Below are 26627 nucleotides of genomic sequence, written 5' to 3'. Positions count from 1 at the left end.
TTACAATAAATTTTGATTTTTTCCGAAAACCTACAGATGCTCATTGTTAAAACATAAAATTGATTCATAAAACCTGTTGTTTGTATGAAATTGCCAATGAACGACAGACAAATGGAAATGAGAAACCTTTTTTTTATATTCTACAAGCTATAAAACGTCGAAAAAACATGAAACCGACCACTCGTCACGTAGACCCTATAATAATTATGTAATCAATTAAGATTAATTAAATTTAATCGCAACTAATTCATATTTAATGGTCACACTGTCATAATCATCACACATAAGGACGTGGCGAAATCACCAAATTGAAAATAGCCAGTTTGTCTTCATGTTAATGAGTTTTAATTATTTGTAATTTAACGCTTAATTAATTACTAATTACTTGATATTTCGCCCGTTTTGTGGTACTTGCACACGTAGCGTGCTTTATTTAACCAATTTTAACAAATTATAATTACCCGTTCTGATTAAATTAAGAAGATAGACCGACACTGATATGAAATAATGTTATGCGCAGAAATACCGAATATTTTGAAATTTTCATGAAGTTTTGGAATCAACCTGCACATTTGTGTAAGCCCAAAAGACTTTAATTTATAGAACGGAATCATCAGCGTCACTGAACAATTTCTTCCATCATACACTAACTTTAGTAACTCTCGTTTATTTACAAGTAATTGTGATTAGAAATAAAAAAACCTTATCACCGCTAAGCATACAGTGAGTGAGTATTGTGTGTAATAATCACATACCGGATTTTTGCGGTTAAAGAGGCACATTGCCAAAGCAATCATGCATCTGAACCTCGCGTCAGAGCGATTAACCTTCAGGTAGCTAACTGTATGATACAAAAAAGGGTTAGCTTTCCTTTAAATTCACTCATATCAAGTGGCGTTCATACTACACATCAGATATAAAACACAAAGATCATCGCATTACAAACTCAGTTTTATGGCGGAAAATTTTGATGGACAAAAATTTTATTGTGGCAGTAGCGGTATTTTATACCTTATTCACTGGTTTATGCGTCAAAAAAATTAATTTTGTCTAATTGCTTTTAATTATTTTCGTGTTTTAATATTTTAAAAAACTCAATTGTCTAATTAACTGCAATTAATTATTTATGGGTTAGAAAGATTAATTAGGTAAAACCATGTGTCCGTTTAGTAGCCCATTTTAAATTAAGTACAGTTTAATTTTACAAATTAAATGAACTCGAACACAACAAAAACCTGTAGTATTAATATTTCTGCTACATTAATCACCACCTAAAGCAAGTTATTTTTAGCCACACAGCACGGAATTTTAATAATTTTTCAGCAAACAAAACATTTGTAAATTACAAAATTTGAATAATTTTTTCATGAGTTAAAAATTGGAGTTTTGTTAGAAATTTATAGGAAGCTGTTTTATGGCCACGACAAAGCGAAACAACAGATGAACCACATATTTAGGGAATAAATTATCCTCAAATAATACATAATACATGACAGTTGCGTCCCACTCGCCTTTATTCTTTTGCATCCAAAAAACCATGTTTCGTTACCGTGTCACGACCTTTTTTTCTGAAACACAAATTTACTGGATGGAGACAAATATAGATATTATAGATACAATTAATGTAAATGCCATTCTATAAATATTTAGATTTAAAAATTCCGCTCGCGTTCCATTTTGCGAATCTCCTCCCTACGTACCTTTTACCAAATTACACGTACGTTAAAGTACTCCGGCCTTTTTGTTCTGCCTCTGACCCGTCGTTAACAAAATAAACCACTTTACTTTTTCTCCCGCCGCTTAGGCGAAGGAAAAAATTCTACGTCCCTAATTAATCCGGAATTGCCGTCCATTTGGATTATTTCGAGGGTTGAAAGGGATCGGTAAACAACGGGGTCGTGTGCTGACGCGTTATAAGTAGGAACGTGACAGAAAATTTCCCGTGGAAGTGGTCTATTGTGCGCCTAAAATGACTTTTTTATTGCAGGAGAGGCTCCAGCAGCAATTGGACGAGCAAGCCCAGAGATACGAAGAACAGCTGACAGAGCTGCACTCCGTAATAGCCGAACTTACGCGAAAATTGCACCAGCAGAGAACCATGGCAATCGCAGAAGAAGACGAAGTGTCAGGTAAATGGGCGCTCGTTTGGCGTTTTGCAGACTTGCAGGAACGCGTCTTCGAAACATATTGTTTGTAAAAATCGTTTTACGGTGATACCTCAGCTTCGTAACTACTGTAACTGATGGCAGAAATTTAATTTCCTTACAAGCGCTAGATGAAACTTTTATGATTTGTGTTCTGTGGAAATGTGCATTTATAACAAGCTTAAGTGAAGTCGTAGCTCTGGGCGAATAAGAGTTAAAATCATGAAATAGCAGTTCAGGGTTTCAGTTTTCAGCGACAGCTTACATTCTAATGTAAATGACACGTAATTGTCATCCGCATAACCGCACGGTACTGTAGTAATCCAAGATTTGTAAAATCTTCATGCGTAAAATTAAAAAAAAACGAGAATGGTTTTATGAGAGATTACATTTTCCACTAATTGGGGTTTTATTCATTGGGGTGAATTTATTACGTCACCACATTTTATGCAACCGTAATGTTTTCGTAATTCTGTGCTTGTTCACAGAGATAAATAACAATTCGGTAATGAAAAATTACTTAATGTTAAGGTCACTGTGAGTTCTCATAATGTTTAACACATTTTATGACGTCAAGCTATTGAAAGAAATATGATATGCAGGAAATTACACGTTTAATTAGTTTTTTGACAACACATGTTCATCTCTACACCACTAACTGTGTAGGATATTAATGATTTTTTTTACAATTTGAATTGTGTGTTGGTATCAAACTGTAATTCTTTTGCGGTGACCTGTCAGCAAGAAACTGAAAAAGCTTGTTCTCAAAGTTCGGTTATATTTTAAATACGCCTGAACTAAGTCTGATCTCCAGCCAAACTGATCCAAATAAATCAACAAAGTTGGACGGCTAGTTCTGCCCTATTTATGAGTGTGTATCTCCAAAAGAAACTACTTATGTGGGTTGTTTTATGTAAAAATTCCGTTATCGCGCAACTAATTTTTTACGATTCTTAAAGAAATTTAAATTGGATGAAACACCCTGTATACCGGTACCCTGATACAATAATATAATGTGGGAAATTAGCGGGAAATATCAAAGACTAAAACTCCGCCCTCTCATGGAGGGTTAAGTTACTATTAAGATAATTATATGTTTATTTTTTACATAAGGGTACTCTCATACCTAATAACCAATATAATTTTAATTCATTCTATGAAGTTGTTTTCTTTTTATTAACCCATACATATTTTTACAACTTGTGTTTTAATTTTATATTAATTATTATTAACTTCGCAATTTTATTAAAGTTTCAATTTTAATTTTCATTTTACTCAACCGGAAATTGTTGTCGACACTCCGAGATTAATGTCGAAGTTTCGTGATAAAGTTTATTAAAACACTCGCCTTTTCGTACAGGAAAACAATTTTTTTATGTTTTAATTAGTTTTATTAAAATTCTGAAAACCTCGAGGCCTAGGTTGAAGTTTTACAGCCAGTTTTTGGATTACAAATTTTCACAAAACTTCAGATATTGTAAGAAGAAAAAGTGAAGTTATACTGTTGCCTCTTTACAGAAAACGAGTCGCTGGAACGTGTCCAAGGTAGCTGAAATTTATTACAAGAAATGACCACAATAAAATCTCATTGCCTATAGTATTTAATGTTGAATCTAGTTAATGGCATAAAAGTAGCCGTTGGACTAGGGTTGACGACCATGTTTGAGCTTGCAAAAAATGGGGTTACATTTTTTTTGGCAGAGACGACAACGTCTCAAATAGGGTTCCTGAATGTTGTACTGTGATTCACAGATTAATAAAAATCTGAATTGACGCCATTTATACATTTAATGCAATATGGAGAGACTTTAGTTTGTTATTGTTATGTATTGTACAGATTTACAACCTCTACGAAAACAATATCATTCTCATAATAGTAAATTCCAAAGTTTATTGTTAGAATACTGTTTTGTTGCGCACACCCGCAACGTTGAAAAAATTTGTTACAATTGTTACGGCATTTCGCCAACCATGTGGGCGTCGTTTTTATAAAGGCGAAAGGAACAAAAAGGGAGCATAAGATAAACTTTTCCATTGGATAATCTACCCCTTTTTGTAAATATTTGTAGGTTGTCAGAGATGTTTAGAAACGGTTGTTTATTCCCTAGTTTGATTGAATTTGATATTATTTAAATCGCAACATTCATATATGTACTTAAATTGGAAATATTCACCTCTTTTCTCGTTTAGACAGAGGTTGAAGAGTTTATTGACCAAAAAATGGAGAGTTGCCAACTTGCATTGAGGAGTATGATGGAACTCCGCAGTAATTTGGCGACATGTACTGGCATCTTTCCTGAATATCCAGAATTCTAACCTGTTGTTGTTTATAATTGAACATGTGTCTAAAACTGTGATCTTTCAGCTACTTTTTTTTTATTAAAATAATTATGTATTGGATTATTAAATCATCAAAGTGTAGATTCAAATGTGGTTCAAATCGGTCATGAAATGGCCATTTATTAAGGAAATTTGTGTTGTGCCTTAATGATGTTGTAAAAATTCCCCGTTGAACAAAAAAATATTCTATTGTTGCATCCAAAAATTCCTTAAGGAAGCTTTTATTGAACGAAAGTAGCAACTTAATCTAAATTAATTAAAGAAGTATTATAATAAGTCCATCGGACGAATGGCTACCTTCATGTTTTTACTTCCCGAGCGTAAGCAAAGGAAGTATTGTAATCGAGTCCGTCGGCCGACTCTCTACTTTTACGTTTTCTCGATCTTTCATGACCCCTAGAAGACGAAGAAATAGGTCTCCCATTTCCGTCTGTCTGTCCGTCTCTCCGTCCGTCTGTCCGTCTGTCCGTCTGCCGTCCCGGATTTTTATTAGACAGATAATCTCCGAAAGTACTCGACCGATTGTTGTGAAATTTTGTACTTATATTAAGAATATCATGTAGATGGTAAAACGCTAACCAAAATTTGTCTAATCATCCCCACCACTAATGCGATGACGTCACTTCAAAAATGTACATAGTAAATGGGTTTTCAATTGTATAAAATAACATAGTCCTACACATGTAGTTTACAACTCTGAATCGACTTTTCACCCGAAACGTCCAGATTTTTGGAAAAAAAATCAAAATTATAAAACAACATTTTGAAATGTAATTTTTAATCTGTTAACCAGAATGCTTTGAAATGTTGCAGATGTTTTAAGGCTATAAAGAGCATCATAAATCTTTAGTCAAAAAATATTTGCTTATCCCCTCCAAAAACTTGATGACGTCAGCTCAAAAGTTTGTGGAATAAATCATATCTAAAATGTACAAAATATGATGAGTCTGTACTTGTGATCTATCACTCCATTCATATTTTTTGGATTTGCATATACAGGGTGACTCAAAAAAATTAATGAATGCGTAAATTTATTTTACTGATTTACTCAGAAACTACAAAACCGAATGCTTTGAAATCTTGCAGATGTTTTAAGGTTATAAAGAGCATAATAAATGTTTAGTCAAAATATATTTGCTTATCCCCTCCAAAAAATTGATGACGTCCGCTCGAAAGTTTGCCGAATAAATCCTATCCAAACTGTAAAAATATGATCAGTCTGTATTTGTGATCTATCACTCCATTCATATTTTTTGGATTTGCATATACAGGGTGATTCAAGAAAATAAATGAAAGCGTAAATTTATTTTACTGATTTACTCAGGAACTACAAAACCGAATGCTTCGAAATCTTGAAGACATTTTAAAATTATCATAAGCATGGTAAATTTTTGATCAAAACGTATTTGGTCGTCCCCCCTAAAAAATTTATGATGTCACCACAAAATTTTGCTGAAAAAATCCTATCTAAAATGTACAAAATATGGTGAGTCTCTTCTTGTGATTTATCATTCCATTCAAATTTTTTCGATTTGCATATACAGGGTGACTCAAAAAAATTAATGAATGCGTAAATTTATTTTATTGATTTAATCAGGAACTACAAAACCGAATGCTTTGAAATCTTGCAGATGTTTTAAGGTTATAAAGAGCATAATAAATTTTTAGTCAAAATATATTTGGTTATCTTCTACAAAAAACTGATGAGGTCAGCTCAAAAGTTTTCCGAATAAATCGTATCTACAATGTACAAAATATGATGAGTCTGTACTTGTGATTTATCATTCCATTCATATTTTTGGATTTGCATATGCAGGGTGACTCAAAAAAATTAATGAAGGCGTGAATTTATTTTATCGATTTAATCAGGAATTACAAAACCGAATGCTTTGAAATCTTGGGAATATTTTAAAGTTATTATAAGCATGGTAAACTTTTGTTCAAAATGTATTTGTTCATCCCTCCTAAAAAAATTGATGACGTCACCCTTAAATTTTGCTGAATAAATCCTATCTAAAATGCAAAAAATATGATGAGTTTGTACTTGTGATTTATCATTCCATTCATATTTTTTAGATTTTCTTAAGAGGTGGTTCAAAAAAATTAATGAAGTCAATTTATTTTATTGATTAAATTAAAGGCAACACTTATTATTAGTATTACACCCCAACCAACCCAATTTGGTAGACACAAAATTTGTTAAAGGAAAAACTCGGTTGAAACATAAGGGTAGCACGCTTATTTACATCGACTTTAACATTACAGACCTGCATTTGTTTTATGCGTTCACTTGATTCCGCGAATGTGAAATAGACATGTTTATAATCAACCAATTGTGAATTTCACCGTCAAGAATTAAAATAAAACCCAATGTTTTATATAATAAGCGGAAGTCGAAGCAATAAAACCGACGGTCGTTTTGTTTACAGTTTCTCTGTTTGGCTCTCGCATATGCTGTTACGCCTGTCATCTTAAATTAAGAATGTTTATACATACACGATTTTCAGTTGCCTCTGATACGTAGGTATACGTGAGTAAATTGTTTCGTTATTTTATTGATTATTACAAATCAATATTCAAACGACCCAATTCATTTTCCCGAAAATTTGAGAATATAATAATTTTATTCTTAGTATTACACTACATCTATCCCAACTGATATACGTGTCCTTGCAAAAATGTTGATGACGTCATCGCAATTTTTTTTTAAATTCCCACTACAAAAATGTAATGAGAAAAAAAACACAATAGGCATGCAGTCGTCAAGTTTCCGACAGCGAGGGAAGTACTGTCTAAACTCTTTAGACCAATTTTTTCAACGTGTCATGATCCCTAGAGTACGCAAAAATAGGTTTCTCGCTTCCACTTCAAAATCGTACGTAACAAAAAATGTTTTAAATTTTATAAAATCACATACTGCTACACGTGTAGTTTATGAATCCAGGTTGAAATTTTACCCGAGACATCCAGATTTTTGGAAAAAAAAAATCAAAATTGTTTAACATATTGCAATTTAACTTTGAAACTACAAAACCGAATAATCTGAAATCTTGCAAACGTTTTAAGGTTATCATAAGCATGAAAAATCGTCTATTTTATCTCAAAATTTTGCCAAATAAATTCTATCTAAAATAAAGCAAAATATTAGGACTCCATACTTGTAGTTTATCAGTGTATTCATAATTTTTGTAATTGCTGATACAGGGTGACTCAAAAAAATTAATAGATGAGGTAGTGTATTCTTCTGATCAAATGAAGATCGACTCTCCCCATTTTGCTGAAAATTTCATAACTTTCGTCGATTTTTTTAATAACACCTGAACGTGCTCGCTGCACTCACATTCGAAATGTTTTTTTTTTTATTTAATCTCAACCAATTGAAGAAAGTGTTTTTACGAAGTTGTTTGGACTTAATTGTAATACTAAATATTCAGGTCTCCCCTCACAATTGTTTTTAAGGTATACTTTTTGTAGAGATAAATGTATTTTTACTTCTTGAGCTTAATCTAAGCAAAATAAGTCTCCCGTTTCCGTCTATCTGTCTGTCTGTCCGGATTTTTATTAGACAAATATGTAATCTCTGAAACTACCGATTGTTGTCAAATTTTGTACGTATTGTTACGAAAGAAACCCATACACCGCCCCGGTACGACGCCTATGGATTCTAGTATGTACGACGATGATGGGTGGTTCGCTAAAGAAAAGCCTGGAAGCGGAAGTCGCGATGGGTATTCCAGAAAGACCTCGATTGCGAAACATCTACAAGGGAATATGGGTTTAAATAGAGGCCACCTTCGGGAACGAGATTATTCAATCAACGAGTCGAGTCCAGCGAATGTGGAGTATTCAGTGAAGTTGCGCCGGAACAGTAATAGTATATTAGAAATACCATGTAGATGGTAAGGGAAAACGGTAACCAAAATTTTTCGTAGGAAGTAACATATATACTCCTGTAATTATTCTGTATAAATTCGTCTTCAAATTTTCCCTAATGCATCCACATTTTCACAAAAAAAATCGTGTTCGGAGACGAAAATTGCGTAGGTTCGAATATTATACATGGGGTTTTTGTTTTGCGCAGTCTTGCTGCTTTTATCTATTTGATGAAATCTCTAGAACGGTTTTGGAACAATTGTTAGTTCAATTCCTATCATAGGTTGACGATAAGGACACTCCAGAGTTCCAGACCAAATATATATAAACAAGTGTATTTTCGTAACATAATGTACTGGAATGCTAGACACTGGCAACGTATGGGTGATTAAAGTATGATACACTAATGCATTCAGAAAACCAGGCTTTAAAGCATTATAAAAAAGTACATAACATGTCATTAAAAAATAACTGGGATGTCGTAGATAAAGAAAAATATATTAGGGTGTCAAAACAAATTTATAGTATGGCATTTACCTTCTTATACGGTTACTTTACATATTTCCGGGGCGAGGGAAGTCCTGTTGAAATAACCTTCGACCAATTTTGTTTTCTCTTCCACTGTGACTAATATTTGATTTGAATCACACTAAGAACGAGTCACCATATTTTCTCGAAACTGTTAGAATACGCACATCTTTATTTAATAATGATAAGTCCTGTATTTTGAGAAGACAAACTCATTCAAATCAAACAAATTTCTACATCATATTCCTTCGATGTATAGTGAACCAAGAGTTATAAGGTTATATGGCCATCATAAAATCATCCCATTGTGTCGAACTTAAGTTGTTTACAATAGAAAAGGTTTTAGGGTCGTAAATAACGTGCCACTGCAGCTCGACCGGTTCTTGTGGTTTCGTTCAGGGACGGCTTTCACTAAATATGAAAATCCACCACTCCACTATTTCTTTACTACCTGCAGCCGCTGAGGGTTCCGAAATAACCACTCCCTTTGAAAGCCGGCCCTGTTAAATATGAGCAAGAAATGTTTAGAAGATGATTTATTGCCATCCGGTAAGCTTAGTGCGAACCACACAAAGGGGGTATTTATTTGCGGTCAACTACTTTTATGATGGCCATATAACCTTATAGCTCTTGGTTCACTATATAAACATAAACACTCGATGTTAGGTATGTTATTATTACTGAGTGTGCATTTTTCCTGTTTAAATATATTTTACATTGTCCGTACTCGTAACTCAAAATTACTGTGGCAGGATCATGTGACCTATACCATAAACAAAATTTCCAAAAATATATACAGGCTGATTTCGAAATATATGCAATAATTTTAACCATGGCCATCGAAATATAGAAAAAACAAATTAAAAATCGAAAAACCCTGATCTATCTTGTAACTAGTAGGTGCAAAAACGTTGTTATAAAAACGATGTAAACACTTTCAGTTTCAACTAAAAGTAAAACCGACATTTTGCTGCTTATGATTCGTTTATTCATGCATTCATTCATCGTTAAATGTCAGTGCGAAAGATTATTCGTTGTAGAAACAAATGGTAGTCCTGAGGAGGACCGATTTTTGGTAATGCTTCATGGTGATCGACTTTTTGAGTCAAACGATTTTACATTGTTTATTAGAACAAAAATACTACCTTTTTACAAAAATGTTGAAAGTGTTGACTAGCAATACAGGCTTCAGAACGTCGCAACATGTCCAAGTCGGCGAGTGCTGATGTCAGACTCTTCTTCGTCGCGTTCCAAAATTGGTTCTTCAGCTTGCAGTATTCTTTCTGTCGTATCACTGCCACGATCGTAAGCTTGAGGTTGAAGGTACCATGATCTCGGAGGTGCTGTAGCACTGATGGAAATGTTCGCGCACACCATAAAGTTTTACCATATGGACACACTCTGAATTGGAAAAATTCACCATAAACCAACTCCTGACCGTTCGATGCAAGCAACTATCGTGTTTTTGCACGTTTCTTATCAGTCACTTTTTTAGTTCTTAATCCGAGTCGTTCTGTGCGATTCATTGAAAGAAGTAAGTCAAGGAACACTTCCAGCGGCCTGTATAACAATTTATATTTAATTTCAAATAATTTTTTCTAGACATTGCTACCACTTGGGAACGTGCATTTTACACAGTGAAATAATCTTATTGTGAGCTATTCCCCATTTTTTTTTATTACATATATTTCGAAATCACCCTGTATTTATTAAGAAACTTGCCTAATCACTTATCTCACGTGCTCCTTGTTTATTAAATCCTGTTATTGAGCTTTTCAGGGACACCGAAGAGTAATTTTTAATAACACGTAAAGGTGCTCGCTACACTCGCATTCTTCATGTTCTTTTTGAATGAATGTAGTAAGTTGTTAAAAAAAATAAATCAGTTAACTTGATTGATAAATTTTTAGTGGTTTGATATTTCGCGATCCTTCATTACATCTTCAGATTCTTCAGAACTAACTATTCTTCTTAAAACACGAAACAAACATTTCTCAAATCAATCATACAATTCTAGCTTTGTTTCTTGTCCCAGATTCATCACCTTCAAATAAACAAGGGAAGACGGTAACGTCTTAATCTAACAAACGTCAAACTTGACGGTCCCTCGCCAAACCCACGGACTGACTACCTTTGTTATTTATACTTTGAATCAGTATTGCCCCCCCTCACTTTCGTGTCTACAGAAATAAAGAGAACGTCAATTTTGAACATCGTTATCCGTAATATTTCAAGATTCTGAGTCGTGCCTCGAATACTCCGTTATGTTGTTACTAGTTTCACGAATTTTATTTTCTCTGTAGTTTTCTTTATTTGTACTAACCGGAAATCGATCATACGAAGCAGTAGCACTCAATCAAAAACTGCCGGGAAAACTAAACCCGAGGCTGAATATCTTACCTCTGCTATGATTGTTTATTCAAATAACGTTTTTGCTGGAATCGTTGCATACTACATACACAAACTAAATAACCAACTGGTCATTTTCTAAAATGTTCCATACAATTTGTTCGAGAATCAAAATTATGCAAACCAATGAATGCCGTTAATTTGAATTTCATTCTCTAAACGTTCCAACTCCAAACTACTGTGTTGAACACTTTATGCATCAAATACACCCGAGGCAATTAAATACGAAATTTTAAAGCTGAAATATGTAGCACGAACGCAAAACGTTTACTCGCTTCGGGTGAATCCCGAACCGAAATACCAAATTCCACCTCTTCGGTAAAACCAAGCCAGCGTGAAAATTTGATACTCACTGTCAATATTTCGATTGGCGAAAGCGCCAAAGTTGACACTACCTGTAGGTCAACCTACACAACATTTGACATTCACAGAAAATCAATACTTGTTGGAAAATTATAATTCCCCTTTAATCCGGCATGGAAAAGCTAACAGTTCCAAATTGAAAGAAAATCCTCCTCCATAATTGAAAACAGGAATAATTTGTTTGATCGAAATCCTCTTCACCGCCAACGATCTGCCATTCCGAAACGCAGAATTAAACGACCATTATACGGGAAATTGGGTCAAGGTGGTACGTGTTGAAGAAAAAGGAAGAGTTGTTTTATAATCGTAATACATTTTCCGTGACGGTGGTAGCTCGGTAATAAATCATTTCTAGGATAAGCGCGCTGCCGTTTTGTGTTCTTTATGTATAACGCAAAACCCATGATGCGGATCCTAAAAGCGAATTATGGGTCAGAGCGGCGAAATGAGGATTCCTTCCAGCGCATTATCGCTTTTAAGAATTTTCGACTCTCTGTGATTGATTTTGGGAGATGAAAGAAGACAAGAATAAATCGTTCCAGTACCTGCTATTTCCAGATAATGGTGTCCGTCGCACGGTCGACACAGATCCATTATGGAAATTATTACACCAGTAATGATAATGATAATTCGTGCGCACTACACCCAAGCATCCATTACTCTAATTGTAACGATATGCAGAACGCTTCATTTTTTCGTTTATGGGTCGATCTCGATTTAAATTAATTGGCGTTGAATGTTAAACGGGCATAAAACGTATTTATCTCGACGATCTCTGGAGAAAACAACTCCTAACTTATGGCACCAGCATTCCACTTTAACTTTGTTTTGTGTGATTATAGCGTCAGAATTTTAAATGTGCTCGTATATTAATATTTTTGCGACGGCTTTCGCAGATGGGGGCTGAGAAATGATGATAGTTTATCATCCTGTCCTCAGCTTTCATGTTTCGTAAACAATATAGTAGGTTTTTCCGATGTTAGAGAATTTTTGCCTTGTTGGGCAATCAATAACACCGGCCAACGTAGTTTTTGTTATCTGCACAACGGCTAAAATAACAGATGCTGCTAAGATCAAAAAATGGGACGTCGGTTTATTTAGGGCGAAACATTTTTAGTGGTTTATCGAACAATGAAAATAACGCCATAGAATTATTAGCAGTAAACACTCGTCAATTTATAGAACTCAGAGACAACAAAATAAATTATGTTACATCACTGTAGAATATTAACGCAAACTGATGACGCAGACTGCGACACCGATGATGGTATGTAGTTCCGGCGAAACTGACACATGATGAAGGAAATTTTAGATTCGCTCTTGATACAGTTAAGTTGAAGCATGTAGTTCTAGGCTTACCCAAGAGTATTATATTTCAATATATCCTCCATTTATCATTCTAAGTTCCAAAGGATTCGGATACACTTGGGTCTGGACGTTTGTTGCTTTATAGCCATTTTGAATTCATTGTTTTATTTATGAATAACAATTTGTTAGTATAATGGTTTTTAGGTTCACAATGAGGAACGAAATTGAAATTTATGAAAACACCATCTTTGTGTCGTTTCGTATCGATTTTGGTGGAAAAAGAATTAAAGAAAATAAATGTCATCCATTTAATCCCAAAGCATTAATTGTCGTACTCATGTATATATGGCATAAATAGTGAATTAAATATTGCACAAAAAATCAGGGCAGATTTATAAATTACAAATACAGGATATATTATTTTATAAAATTTATAAAATTGTTGGTGGACTTCAATATTTATTGTTATTAATTCGTTTTATTTGCAGTTTTCTCGCTGCAGTGGCGACTGTTTGCTTACTAAATTTTGGATTAATTTTGTTACCCCGAATACGTGATCTTGCTGGCGCCTATAACAACTTTATTGGGTTGAATAATAATCAATGGTATGAAGGCAAACGTAAAACGGAGTCTCCATAGAATTTAGCAAGGTTGTCGATAACATACTCAACTATTAAGTACTTACGACAATTAACCCTTTATATATGATTCGTCAACTTATATAGCACCTGATTTGTTCGATACAGTAACTGGCATTGTCCATTACAATAATCGTTTGGTAATTATTTTTATTTTTTCATTAGTTTCTGCCTCACTAATATTCTTTGCAAGTGGAAATTGTGTCATCGTATATCCGTTATCTGATCCTGCATACCATGATTCTTTCACCCCCTGAAATTAGTTCGTTAATATTACAAACACCAGAACCGTCAGTCTGGCTCTGTTTCGCCATATCATGCGTATCGCACAAGTTTTCGTCTAAATAAATAATAGTTTTTTATCATCTCGGTGTTTTTTGTGGCTTGTAAATACGCATATTTCCATTTTGCTAATCAAGATTGCCTGCCGAAACCCTAATTCAATGTAAACATTTTATGGATTTTTTTATCGCTTTTGACAATCCTTGTTGGGAAAAACATGGAAGAAATTTTCCTCATCGTAGTCTGCCTCGATTTTACTGTATTATCAGGTAAATTATAAGAATTCGAGAATAAATGTTCAAATTCAAGTTGTATAAAATGTTATATTCTGTTGTCTTTAATATCGGCGATACTACACTATTGTTGTTAAATTGTATTAGAATCATGAACAGTTAAAAATCTTGACATGAACAAGCGATGAAACCAAATTACACGGGTGGGTGGAGTAGTTAAACTTTTACAGATTTCGGATTAACAAGTCATTAATAAACTCATATTGCACTAATTACGCTCGTTGAAAGGACCCTGATGTCAATTGCGATTCATTGTTGTCGAAACAATTGCTGTTTGATGAAATTAGATACTAAATTTAAGTGGAGCTGCTGACGCACTTTGGGGTCATTTGATGTGGGCTAGAGGCTCCACTACTTTTTATCGGTCACTTTGCGCTCATTTGACCTAGGTCAGAAGCCCCACTACTTTTTGTCGGCTTCAAGGCGCTTCTGACACCGTCGTTTCGCCCCATTGAACCTTCGGGCGAGTTCCTCCCGCTTCGTTCAAGGTCGTCAAACCTAGGCTCGAGTCGTTGCGCAAACTTGCTTTATATATGAATGAAACAGGTAAGTGCAGTCAGATCTAAGGCGTCAGTTTAAGCCCCTATTCTTGAAAGAGCGGGGGCTCGAATCGCACACCTGCCAGTTTTTTTTTTCACCAATTTATAAACTAAATACCAAATAAAATAATTAACTCTAGTCAGCTTGGCCGAGCGGTTTAAGATGGCAGCTTCAAACTCTGATACTCGAAAAAGAGCGTGAGTTCGAATCCTACACCCGACTTTTTTTTCCTCTGCGTTTTGATTTCCGGTAGAAAAATGCACTTATATAATCGTAAGGTAAGGAAGTATAATAATACTGTCCATCCGACGATGAATGGCGACTTTCATATTTTATGGACGTTCTAGACTCTGGTTTTATGACCTTGAGAGTACGACGCAATAGATCTTACGTTTCCGTCGATGTGGCGTCTGTTCAAATTTTCATTAAACAGATAATCTCTAAAACTACCGGATCGATTGTTGTCAGATTTTTTGATTTTTTGAAATCTTGCAACATTTTGATGTTATCGGAAGCATGCTAAATCATTAAAAAAATAAATCATGTCATCGCAAAATTTTGCCAAATAAAAGTTACTTACATTTTATAAAATAACGTATTCCTATATGTGTGATTTATGAATCCGTATTGAGTTCCGTTTATGTCCCCGCGGCCCAAATTGAAGACGTCATCTTGGAGGAGTCAAAATTTTAATTTTATAAAATCTTATAATTCATCTTAAAAACCGAATGGTTTAAAATCTCGTAAACGTTTTAAGCACGGTAGACGATAATGAAACTTTATTTCCTTCCTCCCCCAAATTGATAACAATTGAGCGGGATTTGTTGGACTGTACTGCAGGGGCAAGGGAAGTTCTATTGAGAAAACTTTCGACCAATTATGATTGTTTCTCCCTTGAAATTAGTTCGTTGAATCAAGCGACATTTAATTACACCACACTATAATACAAGGTCAAAATCAAAATAATAATTCGAGAATAAATGTTCAGATTCAAGTTGTATAAAATGTTATTATTATTGTTATTAAATTGTATTAGAACCATGAACAGTTAAAAATGAATTGACAATATGAATAAACTTTTACACGTTTCAGATTAAAAAGTTATTAATAAATTGATACTGCACTAATTACGCTCGTTGAAGGGGGAATCCGACGCCTGACAGTTTTTTTTCATCAATTCATAAATTAAATACCAAAGAAAATAATTAAGTGTAGTCAGGTTGGCCGAGCTCTGATTTTCGAAAAAAAGCGTGGGTTCGAATCCCACACCTGACTTTTTTCCTCTGCGTTTTTATTATATCGGTTATGCATTTCCGTTTCTATGAATATTACGAAGTAGCAGTTTTGCAATACTGTGGTTTATAAAACCGTATTAAGTTCCGTTTATGTCCCTCCTTGATGACGCCATCTTGGAAATTAGTCAAAATTTCATAACATTTTATAATTTACCTTGGAAACCGAACGATTTAAAATCTAGTAAACGTTTTAACACACCACATATGCATGCTCAAAAAACCTGCCACGTATTATACCCTCTACCTTATCTTCCCAAAACAGCCAACTATTAGCAACATGTGCGTTTCACGATGTAGAAGAAATGATCCAAGCAACAGTTAATTACGCCAAACTTTGTCAAGAATTTCAAACAACAAAGAATTTACCTAACGTTAAATCATGTATTAATATAAGTTGTGATTAAATCAAAAATGTGTTCACAGATTACATCGTAGTGGACCGAAAGTAAACGACGCCACATCACATACAATGCACATATGTACACAAATACAACAAGGCACCTATTAAAAGCTGTCAAAATCGACATAACAATTCGGGAATAAATGTTCAAATTCAAGCTATGAGAAAATAATTCTGACGTAAGAAAATAAGAATAACTAAATTATTATACTCCGATTTCTATCCCATCATGATATTAATTTAACTGTTGATAATTTACAAGGTCCAACAACATCTACATTATTGTGGTTAAATTGTATTAGACCCATGAATAGTTTCAAATCTTAACATGAACTGACAATTTCGCAAACAATAAAAGCGAATTACACGTGTTGATGGAATAGTTAAAATTTTAATCATTAATAAACCGATTGCACTAATTACGTTTGACTGTGGCGTCAAATGCGATTCATTTTTATTTAAACAATTGCCGTTTTATGAAATTACAAGCCAAATTTAACCCACCTTTATTTCGAATTGACTGATTTTCTTAATTTTTTTTGAATTCCTAAATGCGGTTTCGCGGCAGAATTAACGAACTATTATTATCTACTTACTGTTTTGGCAAATATTTTTTTGCGCTAAAACAGTTTTAAAAGCTGCCATTTACGGTCTGTTTACACAGATATTGCCAACTTTAAGTCCACAGGACAATACAATTTTAATAGTTTAATTTAGTATAAAATAAACAAATATTTGATTTGATGAAAATAGCAAGCATATAATGGTTATATGGATATCAACTTATCGGTTTTCTGAATGACTGCTTTATCACGTATTGTGCAAACTCTGCCTAGTGAACTGATATTAATATGCAGCGACTGCTCTTCCACAATTTGTTAAAAATTAAATCGTCTACATTAAAAAGTGGTAGCGTGTTAAATATTTATAAACACATTTTTCACGCATACAAAGTGTGCAACATTGTTATTTTTAAAGAATTTATAATTGTAGCAAACACAAAACGTTGTTTAAAAAAAGACGCTTGTTTACTGTTATAATTTTTCCATAGCGCATTTTATCCAGTAATAATCCATTCACGAGCAACATAATTATGCTTTGCTAGGGCCGAACGAACTTTGTATGTTACATTTAAATGAATGAAGTTTCTGCCTATTAATGTGTCGGAATTGTGACCGCTTTTGTTTCAAATCACAACCAAAAATAAACAGTTGAAATGTAAATATAACCGAATTTTCCGCTACAGTTTGCAGAAAATTCGGCATAGTATATTATTGTGCGAACTCAGCATATGTTTTTACATAAAAATAATAATTATATGCAAATCAAAACAATTAATTTACAATTTATTTGTTATTCTGCTTCTGACTCTCGTTTTTTTTTCCAGAGTCTTGCGCGAGCGCTCACGACGACTCCGTAACCTGTCCATTGGAAGTAAGCGAATTAGAACCATTAGAAAACGAGTTGTCCGATCTGGACAACAAAATAGTAGTAGGTAGTCCTTCCGCGTCCAAAATCTTGATTAAATCTTTCTTTGTAGTTATCCGAAAGTCCATTAGAACTACCCGAGCCGAAACTCAGTTCATCCCACCACGAGAACAACGAACTCTCCCCTTACTCAGAAATCGTCGAACCCCTCAAGCAAGAAATAACGAATCTCAGGTCCCAGCTGCAAGAAGCCAACTCCAAACTCCTCCAGTTGTCCTACCAGAAGAACTACGAACTCGCCGAAGAGGAAACCCTCACCGACAGCAAGATCCTCGAGTCCCCGGAGTCCCACATAGAGCTCGACTGCGACCCCAAACTCTACCCCGACGAGAAGATCGACATCAAGTACAGCAACATCGTGCCTATCCATCGAGCCAACATCAAAAACAACGCCTCGTTCTCCGCCCCCGTGACCAAGGTGGCTGAGAGGATCAAGCTGAAGAGGGCCGCCGACGGACACAACGTTAATCCCAACGATCTGGTCAACAGCGATCTGCCGACAGCTGTTGCCGAACATATTGTCGGGGATATTTTGAGGCAGTGCGATGTTCAGACCGAAAAACAAGCCATTGATATCGAGTTGAGGCGGCTAAATGCCAAACTGGAGCATGCGAGGTCGCAGAACTCGGTTTTGGCTATCACGCTATCGGAAACGAAAGCCCATTGTGACAGGTAGGTAGAAAGGAAATCGGAGTTGACTGTGGTGAAGGGTTGGAATGGCTTCACTCGGGAGGGGGCGACCTTTGGGAGAGGAAGAATTTATATGAGATCGATGGTTTTGTGTTGTTGTCGGTGGAGTATAATGAACGTGTCGGTATTGCGTTGATGAACGTGAAGATGTATAATAATCAGGCGCGTATATTTTTGATAAAAAATAATGAAGTCGTGTTTTGTTGGCGAAAAAAATTAGAGGATTAACAATGTAAACCTAAACACAAAAAAAAGGACAACAACGAAAGTTTTGTAAATTAGTGTAATTAGAGTTGCTGGCGTGTATAACGAGCAATGCGAGTCAAGGAAGGTACCAGAATACTAATATTCTGCTCAAATACTTATTTGTCAGGTATGCCGGCAAGTTTTTACAAATAATTTCGTTATAATTTCCATGTTCCGGGATTCTCTAATCCTGTCTCTTTATTTCCAGGCTCAATCTCTCAATTTTAGTGTTTGCACACTTTCTCCTCCTCTATCTCTCTCTTTCTCTCTTACTGCCCATTCACAATGGACATAAGGCATAACAAGTACATAAAGCTTACATAAATACATAAAGTTGAAACGATGGAAAACGTGTACCCCTGTTCACAGTGGACGAACGTAATTCTTATGCTTATGAACGTTTTATGTAATCCTTGTGTGCGTACACAAAGTTGAAACAAGTTCAACTTTGTGCACGAATTATGTCAAAATTATGTTAAAATCTAGGGACTTTTGAATGCTGCTATTGAATTCCCTTTGACAGTTGGCACTTGGCACTTCACACCTTTGATTATATTATATAAATTATAATCAAAGCTTCACACTGCGAGTCTGTTCTGTACTTCGAGTTGTCAAGTTCGAATATCGTATGAAATTGTAGGTTAGATATTTTGATTGACTCAGTTTGAGGTTAGCCGTTTCTATGTTTAGCCAGGAGTTATTCCGTTCTGCGTTTGCGCAGTTTAACAATTCTTACAGAGTTCACTCTGTCCACTGTGAACGTAGATAAGCATAAGCCAGACACAGACCAAAAACGTAAATTATGTTATGCGCTCGTTCTTATGTCTTATGTCCATTGTGAATGGGCAGTTACAGTACATTCTGTAAAAATTTCGATTCCTCAAAATTCGTCTGCTTAAGTCATGTCTATTTTCTTTTCTGTTCTATTTTCTCTACAAGAAGACGTAAAACCTTCCTAGTACTCCGAAAATGTTAGATCGGAACTCTTTGTCTCTGAGTATGTGTTGTGTCTTACATTTGTTTATAAAGAAATATTTATGTACAAAATAAGGTGAGTAAACGCCGTAACAGCTTGGATTTTGATAATAACCTAAATTATTATACATTATTATTTTCTTATCATTGAAACTCAACCCAAATTTAATATTTTGCGTTCTCCGTCAATATTGTGCGTGGAAAGTTTTGGAATCATATTTGCAATATCAAGAGGTCAAACACCAGAACTGCCTGAACTGGAACGCAATTTAAGGTTATCAATTTTTTTTCTTCCTAAATATGAGAAATGGAATCTTGTTTGTGAAAAGCTGTTTCCTAGATATGTGTAGGAATCTGCCCCAAAAGTATTAAACTTCATAAATAATTTATTTCAGAGAAGTGATTCAAAGTTTGCGAAAGTTCACTGCCGATTCCCTTACAAAGAAAAGTACAGAAGTTGTTAGAAAATATAAAATTAGTAATAGTTATTTTTAATGACTTTTAACATGCCAGCAACATTATTTATGTAATACGAAAGTGAAAAAGCCTAAGGTGAGGTCCCTGTGCAGCCCCAAAACTTACTTTTTTCAAAAATATAACTCGAAAGTAATAACGCAATATTTTAGATAAAATTTCATAAAGTTAATTGTTTTCATCCTTTGATCATTGTTCTTATAACACAGCGTCAACAATCAAATAATATTATCAGTATCACTCAAAGAAGGTGTAGGCTGAAGGTGAGATATTTGTGTAACTTGTGGGCTGGTATTTATGACAATAAATCTGTGGTTATTAAATTCTCATAATCATAACTATAAAATTATAATCTTATTAAAATTCACAGTCACATGCTTACAAGACATGTCATAAATTACTTTTTGTTACTGAGAATATAATTGTACCTTCTAACCTACAGAGCTTTCGTTAATGTTTGTTGTCTAGTAGGCCATGGAATTTTAAAATCAGTTGGTACTTCCTGCGCATGACTACGCACTTTTTAACCTAAAATTCCAATACGTCAGAAGTCGAATATAAAAGTGAAATACTTGTAGCCAAACTTATTATTAAGATTCACTTTTTTTTAGATGGTAAATACATTTTTTGTTAATATTTTAGTTTCTCGGAGACAGCAGTGAACTATATTTTTAATAATACCTGTAGATGCTCACTGCGCTCGCATCCTGACCCTTATTTTTGCAGTTTAGTCTCATAGAAGTGATTAAGAAAGAATTTCAGCGAAGCGGTCTAGGTTTTGTCGAGAAATCCTCGAGATTGTTGACATTCTTTAAAAAAAGGTACTAGAACTCTCCGATGTTCTTTCAAATTAAAAAAAGACATCGGGAACCTTTTGATTCTTGACATTAAAAAAAAGACACAAGAAGGATCACGAGAATCATTCTCATTCCTAAAAAAGGCAATCGGGACCCTAAAATTCTTGATATTCTCAAAAAAAAAAACACTAGCAACTCCTGAGATTCTTGACATTCTTAAAAAAAAAGACATGAGGTTCCCGCGGTTCTTTTAAATTCTTAAAAAAGTGACATTCAGAGACCTTAAAATCCTTGACATTCGTTAAAAAAAATATAATTGGGACCCTGAGATTCTTGACATTCTTAAAAAAAAAGACTCTAAAAACTCCTGAGATTCTTGACATTCTTATAAAAAAAAAACACTAGAGGTCCGCGAGGTTCCTCCAAATTCTTAAAAAAGTGTCATTCGGAAACCTTGAGATTCTTGACATTCGTGAAAAAAAAAGACATACGAGATTCCCGAGGTTTTTTCAAATTCTTAAAAAAGTGACATTCGGGGATCTTGAGATTCTTGAATTTTTTTAAAAAACAAGACAAGCGAGACCCTAAATTTCTTGATATTCTTAAAAAAACACTAGGAACTCCTGAGATTCTTGACACTCTTAAAAAAAAGACACTAGGGGTCCCCGAGGTTCCTTCAAATTCTTAAAAAGTGTCATTCGGAGACCTTGATATTCTTGACATTCTTTATCAAAATACGCTAGGTGAACCCTGAGAATCCTCATTCCTAAAAAGACAGTCTGGAACCCGGATCATCGAGATTCTTGACATTCTTTAAAAAAAAAGATAATAGAGGTCCCCAAGGTTCTTTCAAATTAAAAAAAGACATCGAATAACTTTCGATCCTTGGCATTTAAAAAAAGACACAATAAGGATCCCGAGAATCTTTTTTATTCTTAAAAAGACAATCGGGACCCTAAAATTCTTGATATTCTCAAAAAAAAGACACTAGAAACTCCTGAGATTCTTGACATTCTTTAAAAAAAAAGACATATGAGGTTTCCGCGGTTCTTTCAAATTCTTAAAAAAGTGACATTCGGAGACCTTAAAATTCTTGACATTCGTTAAAAAAAAAAAAGAAAATTGGGACCCTGAGATTCTTGACATTCTTAAAAAAAAGACGTTAGAAACTTCTGAGATTCTTGACATTAAAAAAAAAAACATAAGAGATTCCCGCGGTTCTTTTAAATTCTTAAAAAGTGACATTGGGAGACCTTGAAATCTTTGACATTCTTAAAAAAAAAACGATAATTGGGACTCTGAGATTCTTGATATTCTTTAAAAGACATATGAGGTTCCCGCGGTTCTTTCAAATTCTTAAAAAGTGACATTCAGAAACCTTGAAATTCTTGACATTCTTTAAAAAAATAGACAATTGGGACCCTGAGTTTCTTGATAATAAAAAAAAAGGCACTAGGTTCTTTCAAATTGTTAAAAATAACATTTGGGGAACTTGACATTCTTGCCATCTTGTAAAAAAAAGACACTAGAGGGACGCGAGAACCTTTCTCATACTTAAAAAAAAAGACAGTCGGGGACATAGAGATTCTTGACATTTAAAGACAGGCACTAGAGGTCGCCGAGATTCTTTCAAATTCTCTAAAAAATGGCATTCGGGAACCGTGACATTCTTTAAAAAAATGCACTAGGTAGACCCTGATAGTCCCCCTCATTCCTAAAAAAAACCTTTAGAATACGAGCGCAGCGGGCTCGTTAGGGTCTCTCCAACTTTAATATTCACAAATATTTTCAAGATTCACTTTTTTAGACTCTAAAAAAATTCTCTCATTAATCATAATTTGACTTTTCCCAGGGACACCGACAAATAATGTTGAATATCACCTAAATGTGCTCGCTGCACTCGCGTTCTCCACGTTTTTTTTTTTATTTATTTATTATTTATTTTTTTTATTAATTTATTGTCATAATCAAACTTCGGCATCCCGGAAATGATGGTCATTGCCGTTCGATCGCCAGCGCTATTGCAGTCGTGGCCTACAACTTCGGGAATTCTTAATGACAATTACCACTTTTTCTAGGTTTTCCTCAGTTATACGAGTTCTCCTAGATGTTAAAATACTTTAAAAATTACTGTTCAACATAACAATTTTCGTGATGATCTTGATCAGATAAACCCTGGATTGCATCAAACGCCACTGAGCTTGAGACTGCACAGTCGGCCAGCCAAATTTATCATCGCCTGTCGTCGCGCCGTCGTTTTAGACAGAATTTATGTAATACATATAAAATTTTGAGATGATGTCATCAAGTCTTTGAAAGGCAGTGAAAAATAAATTTTGAAATATTTTGGAGTAGTCGATTTCGTAGTTTCTAAGTTAAATTGTAGCATACACAATTTTGATTTTTTCCAAAACTCCAGATATCAAAGTTAAAAAATAAAACCATGTTAATATGAGCCGCATGTTATTTTATCAAATTTAGTACAATTTATCTAGCAAAATTTTGAGATGACGTCATCAAATTGTTGGTTAGGATGATTAGACACGATATTCCTAAAATTTCGCAACAATTCGTCCAGTAATAAAAACTATGTTTTACTATTCTTTGTAGAATTGATGAAATAACAATTATCCTTTTGGATAGAAGCGGCTTCAAAAACCCAAAAAACATGGATTTACCACATAAGAGCAAGAGGTTAAACTGTTGTAAAAGTCTTAAACATGATCCAAACCGATTGGAAATTTCTGGGACAAAAACCCTCCACTTATTATATATTTTATGTAGTTGGTTAAAATAGGTTATTTATCAACTTGTTACAATAAATAATGTACATGGTTGAATGCGATAAGCACACGTTTTTACGTCCATTAGGAAACAACAAACATGAAAATAATTGGACAATAATAAAAAGAACTCTAGTTAAAATATTGACTCTGGTTTATTTATACAATCCAATAAAAGTTCAAAATTGGTTGTAACACACCAAATCAATCAATACACCACAACTTTTTGGTTGTCCCTTGATTTGATGATATAAATTCGCAATTTTGACGAAAAATCATTCGTGAACTGTATAAAATCTGTAGAGCTTTGTTTATAGCTTTGCATTCTAGGAATTTAATCATTTCGCAACAAGCACGTTTCATATTTTACTACTTTTACACTTCAGGTCTTCAAAGTTAATTCCTGAGTCGTGTAATTCATAAAGTTTTGAAACTTAACATGTTTCTGTGTTTGTATCCGGCAAACTAAGAAGAAACAAATAAAAAGTAAAAAATTGGAAAATCGCTATGTTTGCATATTTGAAAAAATAAACAGATTTAGGAATCAATTTGCATTTAAATATCCGAGCTATTCTTAACTAGCTACAACAAAGTTTTCCTTGTCCTTTTTCACTTGTAGTTGCTGAAGTTTTATGTCGGTTTTATCGCTTACTGTCTGGGACATAATATCCCTAAGGAGTTGCGGAACTTCCGCTAAAAAAGTTTTCTAGTATTATTTGCGACAATCACGCTTCACCGTATTGACACGGAATCATAAAAATGAGTCGTATTTTTCAAAATTAAATTTTCAAAAAAAAAATCTTAAATAACTAATGAATATAAAGCGTCTCTTTTGTCGCTGGTAATGTTGACACCGTGATTTATTTTCAAAGTTTGACACACCACAAAGCCTGATGCAATCAATAACAACTTCAGCTACACTCGTTCCTTATTATTAAATCATCGCCTGTAAAAAATAACCGACAATTTTAGCACCATATGTTTTATATTTGTCCCCGAAGTACGCATCGCCATAAATAATTAATTTCAACTTTTTTCAACTCTAGGTTAGCTCTTCTGTGCGGAAAATACGAATCCAACGCAGTGGCCCTCCGCTTGGCACTAGGAATCACCGATCGTGCAATAGAGGCCTACGACGTACTTCTGGCCTTACTAGAGACTGAATTATCTTTAGACGAGAACAATGCAAGTTCTGTAGAAAATCGAGCTGCCGCCGAAACAGTAGCCAAACAGCTTCTCACCCATTTGGACTCATATCAGAGCACGGACGTCCTGCTGTCACCCTGGCAGAACCACGTATACTCTAGTCCGATATCCGAGAAGTATCCAAACCGACTCTAAAGTTACATCTTTAGTAAACTTGCCACTTTTAGCGACGAGCCGTGGAGTCCAGAGCACGAAACAAGACTTAGGGAACACGTTTCCAGGCTGAAAGCCGAGAGGAGCAATATCCAAGGAACTTACGTGACTTTAGAATCCACTCAAGTGGAACATGTACCTGTCAGGCCATCCAGTAGTCAGGAAGCGCGAAAAATGGACCTAGAAATGGCCGTTTTAATGCAGGTTTGTGTTTTGTTCGGGCCGTATTGTTATGTAAATTTTTGTAAAACGCGCGTTTTAGGAACTGATGGGACTCAGGGAAGACAAGGCGGAGCTCGTTAGTAAATTATTCGTGTTAGAAAAGGATAAAAGTGCCATAGAACTCAAGTTGAAGTATGTGGAAGGGCAGCAGAAAGCCCAAGCCGCCGCTTTGAAAAACTTGCAAGGACAGTTGAAGGACACGGAGGCTTTGTTAGCGCTGGCTACGCAGAATAAGGTCGGTGGAAAATCAAGCGGTAATGAGAAAGCTAATTGGTTTGTTATTAGGAGAGGGGTTATTCGGATGCAGAACATGCCCAAGGTGTCGAGCTGGAACTAATGCAAGCACTGGCAAGAGAGGCAAGACTGAAAGTTCGGTTGCAGGAACTTGTTACAACTTTGGAACAAGTGACGAAGAATGCTGAAGCGAGGTTGTTGGAAGGAAGAGAAATCGTGCATGATCTTAATCATACCAATAGGTTTGTAGAAATGTTACTAGTGCTGGGGTTACTCAGTGGACCCACTCATGTTACTAGGGGTGGGATTTTGTTTCTACCGATACGATACGAAGCGATAAATGACAAGGACGAAAATATAAATTTCAAATGCGAAAGAAAAAGACGACTACATTTTATCGGTACCGATATTTTATCGTTATAGAAACAAAATCCCATCCAAAGCACACTACAGCACTAAAAATCGCGCTTTATTAACATTTGTCGCAGTATTTTAGCTGAAACTGTAGATAGAAACAACAAGAAATTCCAGTCCAAATTCAAGAAAATGGAAAACCAGATGTTAGCGATGGTAGAAAAACACAACCTCCAAGTGCAAAACCTCCAACAAAGAATAGCAACTTTAGAAACCCCACCCACAAATAGTTCAGAGAACTCCATCAACTCCGTAGCTGTGTAGTAAACTGTGTATTAAATGAAATATATTTTTATTTGATTTTGTTGATCTCTGTGTTAGCTCTATTTTAATAATGAAGCATTTAATGCAATCCATTTATGTATACCACGAATGTCGAGAAAGTATTATGAACAGTATCAGATACTATAACGTATAAGGGTCGGCTATAATGTGTATGCCTAGCTGTGATTATTAATCCTTGCTGAGTTGGAAATATCATGACTGATTTACAAAGATGATGTCACTTCAACGACTGTAATTTTACTTAAAC

At 34.7% G+C, this 26627-nt stretch overlaps 1 protein-coding gene across 6 annotated transcripts in view; it reads left to right on the top strand.

Annotated features, from left to right (window-relative positions):
- LOC135127122 (uncharacterized protein) overlaps positions 1 to 26404 on the top strand; it is a 134506-nt gene extending 108102 nt beyond the window's left edge. For 5 of the 6 annotated variants that reach the window (XM_064053457.1, XM_064053461.1, XM_064053458.1 and 2 more), the window contains 8 exons: positions 1988 to 2129; positions 17801 to 17904; positions 17954 to 18573; positions 24913 to 25188; positions 25240 to 25429; positions 25488 to 25682; positions 25733 to 25923; positions 26170 to 26404. In XM_064053457.1, coding sequence (XP_063909527.1) covers positions 1988 to 2129; positions 17801 to 17904; positions 17954 to 18573; positions 24913 to 25188; positions 25240 to 25429; positions 25488 to 25682; positions 25733 to 25923; positions 26170 to 26359 — 1908 coding nt within the window. In that variant the 3' untranslated portion in view covers positions 26360 to 26404. The remainder of the gene's footprint in view (positions 1 to 1987; positions 2130 to 17800; positions 17905 to 17953; positions 18574 to 24912; positions 25189 to 25239; positions 25430 to 25487; positions 25683 to 25732; positions 25924 to 26169) is intronic. The other variant, XM_064053462.1, reaches the window with a different exon arrangement.
- The last annotated feature ends 223 nt before the right edge of the window (positions 26405 to 26627 follow it).

This window comes from Zophobas morio, unplaced genomic scaffold (genome assembly GCF_036711695.1).
Source record: "Zophobas morio isolate AGI-343-1 ecotype UQ-CSIRO unplaced genomic scaffold, CSIRO_AGI_Zmor_V1 ptg000011l, whole genome shotgun sequence".
NCBI lineage: Eukaryota > Metazoa > Arthropoda > Insecta > Coleoptera > Tenebrionidae > Zophobas > Zophobas morio.
The sequence above is the reverse complement of the archived record's forward strand: the minus strand, read 5'-3'. Positions and strand labels throughout refer to the sequence as shown.